The following is a 6,925-nucleotide window of genomic DNA, read 5'->3' on the forward strand; positions in this document are numbered from 1 at the left end:
GCTGCTGCTGCTGCTGCTGCTGCTGCTGCTGCTGCTGCTGCTGCTGCTGCTGCTGCTGCTTTCAGGGCTGGGCAGTGCCCTTAGCAGCCTGCGGGAAGCAGCACAAAGACACGAGTCTGCTTTGAAAGAGTTAAAGGCTTTTGAAGACGGGCTGCTTCCAGCCAAGGCTGCCAACGCCAGGCTGCAGCAGCAGCAGCAGCAGTGCAAGCAGGTGCGCAACGCCGTAGCTAGCCAGCTAGCCAGCTAGCCAGCTAGCCAGATGGCCAGCTAGCCAGGCCCGGCAAACAGCTAGCTGCAGCTGGCTAGCTACTTTGTCAGAGATCTGCCAGTAACTGTGAGCCCAACTGGCCGCTACCTAGGCGCAGCAAGCTAGCTAGTCAGCTAGCTAGGCAGCTAGCTAGGCAGCTAGCTAGGCAGCTAGCTGGCTAGCTAGCTAGGCAGCTAGCTGGCTGGCCGCAGCTAGCTGTTGAAAAGCTGCAGCTGCGGGAGCCCTTTACGGAGGTATGAAGATAGAGCAGGCTGACTGGGGGAGACAGTGACTTTCTAATTGGCTGCTGTTGCTGCTGCTGCTGCTGCTGCTGTGCTGCTGCTGTTGCTGCTGCTGCTGCTGTGTTGCTGCTGCTGCTGCTGTCTCGCTGCAGCTGAAGAGCCTCAAGGCAGAGGTTGCTGCGCTGAGCAAGTCGATTCCACACCTCAGAGCAGCAGAAGCAGCAGCAGCAGCAGACGCTGCTGCTGCTGAGGTGGCTGAAATGGAGCAGGCGCTGCAGCAGCAGCAAGGGGAAGCTAGTCGACTCGCGGCTGCTGCTGCAGCAAAGCAGCGGGAGGAGAAAGCTCGGAGTTGCGAGTCCGCGCTGGAGCAGCAGCAGCAAGAAGTGCGGCGGCTGCAGCAGCAGCAGCAGCAGCAGCAGCAGCAAATCCACGCGGCCTCGAGGCGCCTCAGAACCAAAAAGGCCGAGGCCTCAAGACTACGCCAAGACCTGGAAGCTTCTAAAGAAATGCATGCAGCCCTCAGCGAGGTTGTCACAAGCATGCGCGTGGTGAGCAGCAGCAGCAGCTGCTGCTGCTGTTGCTGCTGCTGCTGCTGCTGCCTTCTCGGTGCTGTACTTGCTGTTGCTGCTGCTGCTGCTGCTTTGCAAGCCTAGTGTCTCCGCATCTTTGACTGCCTCGTCTGCTGCTGCTCTTGCGGGGTATTGGTCTCTCGATCCCTGCTGCTGCTGCTGTCTGCTGCTGCCGCTGCTGCTGCTGTCTGCTGCTGCCGCTGCTGCTGCTGTCTGCTGCTGCTCACGCTGGCGTTGCTGCTGCGCTGCAGTGTCTGCGCAGGCACTACAGGGGCCTGCCAGCCCCTCCCCGGCAGACGCAGCTCAGCTGGCTGAGAAGGAAGCTGCAGCAGCAGCAGCAGCAGCAGCACTGGCTGCAGCAGAGGAGACGCTGCAGCAGCTGCAGCAGGCGTCAGCAGCAGCGCAGCGGGCGGCGACGAAGGCGCGGGGTGTCTGTACAGACGCCGAGCTGCAGCTGCAAGCAGCACAGTACCAAGCAAGGCAGTCGAACTCGGAGCAGCAGCAGCAGCAGAAGCTGCTGCAGAGGCTGCAGCAGCAGCACGCGCAGCGGCGGCAGGCCCTGCGGGACTCGTTGTCCCGCGCGCAGCAGCAGCAGCAGCAGCAGCAGCAATCTGCTGCTGCGGCAGCAACGGCGGCGGCGGCAGCTGCTGCTGCTGCGCGCGAGGCGTCCAGGGCGCCGGCGTGCCGCGCCCCGCAGCAGCAGCAGCAGCAGCAGCAGCTGCAGCAGCTGCAGCAGCTGCGGCTGGAGGCCCCGCAGCGCGCAGCACTGTACACAAACCCCAGGCTGCAGGGGGGGCCCCCAGACCTCCCGGGGCTGCTGGAGGCCCTGGGGGCCCTGCTGCAGCAGGGGCTGCTGTCGAGGGCCCCCCTGGGGCCCCTGGGGGAGCTGCTGTTCGTAGACTTGGAAGCTTGTGCTGCAGCAAAAGTTCCTGCTGCAGCAGCACAGGCAGTGCTGGAGGAGCACCTGGGGCCCCACACTGCCACCTTCCTAGTCAGCAGCATACGCGAGCAGCGGCTGCTGCTGCAGCTGCTGCAGCGCCACCGCTGGCCCCCCCGTGTTGCTGTTGTCAACTTTTGCTGCTGCTGCTATTACCCCAGACTCACAGACGAGGCCCTGGGCCTCCCCCAGGGGGCTTTTACTCTTTACAAGGCCCTCAGGAAGCAAAGCCCGCAGCAGCAACCCCCAGCAGCAGCAGCAGCAGCAGCAGCAGCAGCAGATGACCCACCCACCACTCCCGCTGCAGCTATGCCACTGGTAAGCCCCAGCTGCAGCAGCTGCAGCAGCTGCAGCAGCTGCAGCAGCTGCAGCTGCTGCTGCTCGGTTTGCTGCTCTGCTGCTGCTCCTTCGGAGAACCGCGTTGCTGAGGAGGCAACCACGTTGCTGCTGCTGCTGCTGCTGCTCTGGAGCGGGGCTGCTGCTTGGCCTGCAGCGGCACTTGCTGCTGCTGCTGCTGCATTTGCTGCTGCTGCTGCTGCATTTGCTGCTGCTGCTGCTGCTGCTGCTGCTGCTGCTGCTAGGCTGGAGTTCACTTCTTGGTAGATGTGGCTTCGATTGAACGCGTGGCAATAGCCGAAGACGAGCAGCAGCTGCGGGCGCTGCTGCAGGGGCCCCCCGCTGCTCCGGGGGGCCCCCAAAGTGGGTACTTGAGGGGCCTCCGGGAAGGGTATACTTGGAGGGGGCCCCTCCATTTAAAGAAACTGGGAAAGGGTACTGAGGGGGTCCCGGGGGCCCCCGGGGCTGCCCGGAGGGTGCGGGGCCTCGTGCGGCTGCGGCCGCAGAGCAGCAGCAGCGGGGCTGCTGCTGCTGCAGCGCAGGCAGCAGCAGCAGCAGCAGCAGCTGCTGCTGCTGCTGCGAACAGCAAGGGCGCAGCAGCTGCACACGAAGGGGAGGCCCTCAGGGCCCTCGAGGAAGAGCTGCAGCAGGAGTGGGAGGCTGAGGAGGCGCTGCTGCAGCAGAAGCAGCAGCGTGCTGCTGCGGCTAGGCAGCAGTTCGAAGCGGCTGCTGCTGCTGCTGCTGCAGCGCGGGAAAGAGAAGCAGCAGCAGCAGAAGAGCTGCGAGTGCGCAGGCCCTCTTTGTCTCTTTTGCTGCCTCTTAGTCTCTGTCTCCTTTTAGAATCTTTTTGCTGCTGCTGTCTCTTCCTGTGGCTTCTCTGGGGCCCCCATTTTGCTGCTGCACTTGCTGCTGCACTTGTCCCCTTTTGCTGCAGCGCTGCGAAGCAAAAGAGACGCAGCAGCAGGCAGCTGCAGCAGCAGCAAAAGACAGCAGCGACGAGGCCCGCCTGGCCCTCGCCAACTTCAGCAAGAGGACCACCAACCTTCTGAGCCAAGTAAACCCTAAACCCTAAACCCTAAACCCTAGACCCCAAACCCTAAACCCTAAACCCTGAAGCTTTGAGATAAGGCAGCTAGCTGCACAGCCAGCGATGCCCGACCGAGCCGGCACGAATTGCCCGCTGCTCCCACTCTCTTAAGTAGGATTTAGGGTTTAGGGTTTAGGGTTTAGGGTTTAGGGTTTAGGGTTTGTTTCACAGGACCAGCTGAAGGTATTGCGGGAGAAGCTGGAGGCGAAGGAGAGGGAGAGAGACGCTGAGGAGAAGCAGCAGCAGCTGCTGCAGCAGCAGCTGCAGGAGGCCGTTGCTGCTGCTGCTGAGGCTCAAGAAGCCTTAGAGCAGCAGCAGCAGCAGCTCAACGACAGCCAGCAGCAACTAGCTGCCGCTAAAACGGTGCGCTGACACACCAAACGCTCATCAAAGCTGCTGCTGCTGCTCTTGCTGCTGCTGCTGCTGCTGCTGCCGCTGCTGCTGCTGCTGCTGTGGGTACTTTTAGTGTGCCGCCTGCTTAGTTCAGTGGCTAGCTCCAAAGCCACTTGAGTCCTCTGGGGGCCCCAAAGGGGCCCCTTTGGGGGCCCCTCTGGGGGCCCCCAAAGGGGCCCCTCTGGGGGCCTTTTGGCCCCTTTGGGGGCCCCCCAAGGGGCTCCCAAAGGGGCCCCCAAAGGATATCAGAAATTGGGCGGCCCCTGGGGGCCTCTGGGGGCCCCCGGGGCCCCCCAGGGCCCTCTGGGGGCCCCCGGGGGCCCCCGAACTGCAGCAGCGCTTGAAGCAAAAGAGGTGTGGGTTTAGTTTGCTGCAGGCAGTGAGTTGTGCTGCTGCTGCTCTGAAAGAAACTGAGAAGCAGCTGGAGAGCGACAAAGAAGCTGCTGCTGCTGCTGCTGCTGCTGCAGCTTCGCGGCAGGGGGCCCTTGAGGCGAAGAGGCAGGCGCTGGAGGCCCTGCAGCAGCAAGCAGCAGTAAGAGAATAAAAAGAAAAAAAAAGAAATTAAAATAAACAAAAAGATGTTTAAAAGAGATTTAAAAAGGTTAAAAGGATTAAAAAGTATTAAAACGGATTAAAAGAAATTCAAAAATTTTTTAATTTTTTAAAAAGATTTAAAATGCCGCAGGCACAAGTAAAACTCTCCAAAAAAAGAATTTAAATTATTTAAAAAATAAAAGAATTTTGATTGTTTAAAAAATAATTTAAATTATTTAAAATGATTCTTGTTGCAGCTTCTAGTTGAATAAATGCTGTTTGTGAATATCAATTGTCTCTTTAATTTTAAGCTTCTGCTGCTGCTGCTGCTGCTGCTGCTGCTGCTGCTGCTGCTGCTGCTGCTTGCGCGTGGCGCAGAGCCTCAAGAGCATTTGCCCACAACTTCCAGAAGGGACAAACTTGCCCAAACTCTCCGTCGCGGTAAGGAGCCAGCTAGCCACCAGCTAGCTGCCAGCTAGCCACCAGCTAGCTGCCAGCTAGCCACCAGCTAGCTGCCAGCTAGCTGCCAGCTAGCTGCCAGCTAGCCACCAGCTAGCCACCAGCTAGCTGCCAGCTAGCCACCAGCTAGCCAGCAGCTAGCCACTAGCTAGCCAGCAGCTAGCCACCAGCTAGCCAGCAGCTAGCCAGCAGCTAGCCAGCAGCTAGCCACTAGCTGGCCAGCAGCTAGCTGCCAGCTAGCCACTAGCTGGCCAGCAGCTAGCCACTAGCTAGCCACTAGCTAGCCAGCAGCTAGCCACTAGATAGCCAGCAGCTAGCTAGCAGCTAGCCTGCAGCTATCCAGCGGCTAGCTATCAGCTAACCACTAGCTGGCCAGCAGCTAGCCACCAGCTAGCCACTAGCTAGCCACCAGCTAGCCAACTGCGGGGGCGGTGGCCTGCAGGAGGCAGAGGGACGTTTACGCCGTCTTGAAGTCCAAGTGAAGGCGCTAGAGGAAGAAACCCGCGACGAGGAGGTACCCTAAACCCTAAACCCTAAACCCTAAACCCTAAACCCTAAACCCTAAACCCTAAACCCTGATCTGTGGTGCACAGGCACCGCCAGTGCTGCGGTTTTGGGCCGGAAGCAAAAGAAGACAGCGGCCTTTTGCTGCGCTGCAGTTTCTTCTTTTCCTCTGCGGCCTTTTTGCTGCTGCTGCATTTGCTGTTGCTGCTGTTGCTGTTGCTGCTGCTGCTGCTGCTGCTGCTGCACTAGCCATCGGCTTTCGTGCAGTGCGTTTCATTTAGCTGCTGCTCTCTCCCTTTTTGTCTCTTTCTCTTTTTGTCTCTTTTTGTTTCTTTTTCTTTTTCAATTCTTTTTCTTTTTGCTTTTTGCTTCATCTCTTTTTTATTTTTCTTTCTGTTTCCTTTTCGTCTCTGTTTTTATTTTCTTTCTTTTTTCTTTTTTTCTTTCCGCTTTCTTCTTTGTATCTTTTTATTCATTTCCTCAGCAGCAGCAGCAGCAGCAGCAGAAATGCCTGAGTCCTTGCGTTTGATCAGCAGCAGCAGCAGCAGCAGCCGCAGCAGCAGCAGCAGCAGCAGCAGCAGCAAAGCCTCTTTGTGTCTCTTAAGGCTTGCTGCTGCCTCTCTTTGTCTGTTTGTTGTTTGCTGCTGCTCAGTCAGTAGCAGCAGAACTGGCGGAGTCCTCGCGTTTGCTGCAGCAGCAGCAGCAGCTGCTGCTGGCCCCAAAAGCTGCTGTGGCTCTTGCTGAGGAGAACTACAAAGTGAGGACGGGAAAGCTGCTGCAGGCGCTGCAGCTCTCTGCTAAGCAGGTGCGTCTGCTGCTGCTGCTGCTGCTGCTGCTGCTGCTGCCGCTGCTGCTGCTGCGTCTGCTGCTGCTGCGTGTGCGCCTGCTGCTGCTGCTGCTGTCTCTGCTGCTGCTGTCTCTGCTGCTGCTGCTTCTGCCTCTCTGCTGCTGCAGCTGCTGCTGCTGCTGCCTCTCTGCTGCTGCTGCTGCCGCTGCTGCTGCTGCTGCTGCCTCCCTGCTGCTGCTGCTGCTGCAGCAGAGGCTGCAGGAGCTGCTGCGTGCAGACTCGCGAGGACTTCCGGCGTCTGGCGGAAGCAGCGCTGCCGCACCGCTGCAGTTTGGCTTTTGACCATCAGCAGCAGCAGCTGCGCATGCAGACTCTGGACAGGAACCAGCAGCAAGTCAGCAGCAGCCCCACAGCACTTTCTGGCGGGGAAAAAAGCTGCCTCCAAGTGGCCTTTTTGGCAGCTCTTGCTGCTCGCAGCTGCTCCCCTTTGCACCTTTTCGACGAAGTCGATGTCTTCATGGATGAAAGAAACAGAATTAAAAAGTAAAATGCAAAAAACGGCGTCTTCCCACGCGCCCCACACCCTCTCTCCGGTGTACATACACCCCGTGCATGCGCCTCCCGGGTGTATGTGCGACTTTCGGAAAAGCAAAAAATGCCACTTCTCCACTTTTAATTTTCCTCCAAGTCTTTTCTTCAGTTGTTTGCCAAATATTCCTCTTTTTTTGTTTTTTATTCCATTTAAAAAGCCAATTTCGACTTTTCTAAATTCAACTCCAGTTTCTGCTTTTGAAGATCTTTGCTGCTTTTGCTGCTCCCAAAGAACTCGA

At 58.4% G+C, this 6,925-nt stretch overlaps 1 protein-coding gene across 1 annotated transcript; it reads left to right on the top strand.

Moving 5' to 3' along the window:
• Positions 1–65: 65 nt before the first annotated feature.
• Positions 66–6,642, top strand: ENH_00001890 (chromosome segregation protein, putative; the record flags this gene model as incomplete). The annotated part of the gene is made up of 11 exons (XM_013578213.1): positions 66–211; positions 642–1,037; positions 1,321–2,313; positions 2,577–3,116; positions 3,266–3,385; positions 3,590–3,781; positions 4,188–4,343; positions 4,724–4,786; positions 5,247–5,318; positions 5,961–6,113; positions 6,373–6,642. Coding segments are annotated over 11 exons (3,101 nt in total), but the record flags the coding sequence as incomplete, so codon positions are not given.
• Between the last annotated feature and the right edge of the window lie 283 nt (positions 6,643–6,925).

This window comes from Eimeria necatrix, genomic scaffold, assembly GCF_000499385.1.
Source record: "Eimeria necatrix Houghton genomic scaffold, Enh_scaff1059, whole genome shotgun sequence".
Classification (NCBI taxonomy): domain Eukaryota; phylum Apicomplexa; class Conoidasida; order Eucoccidiorida; family Eimeriidae; genus Eimeria; species Eimeria necatrix.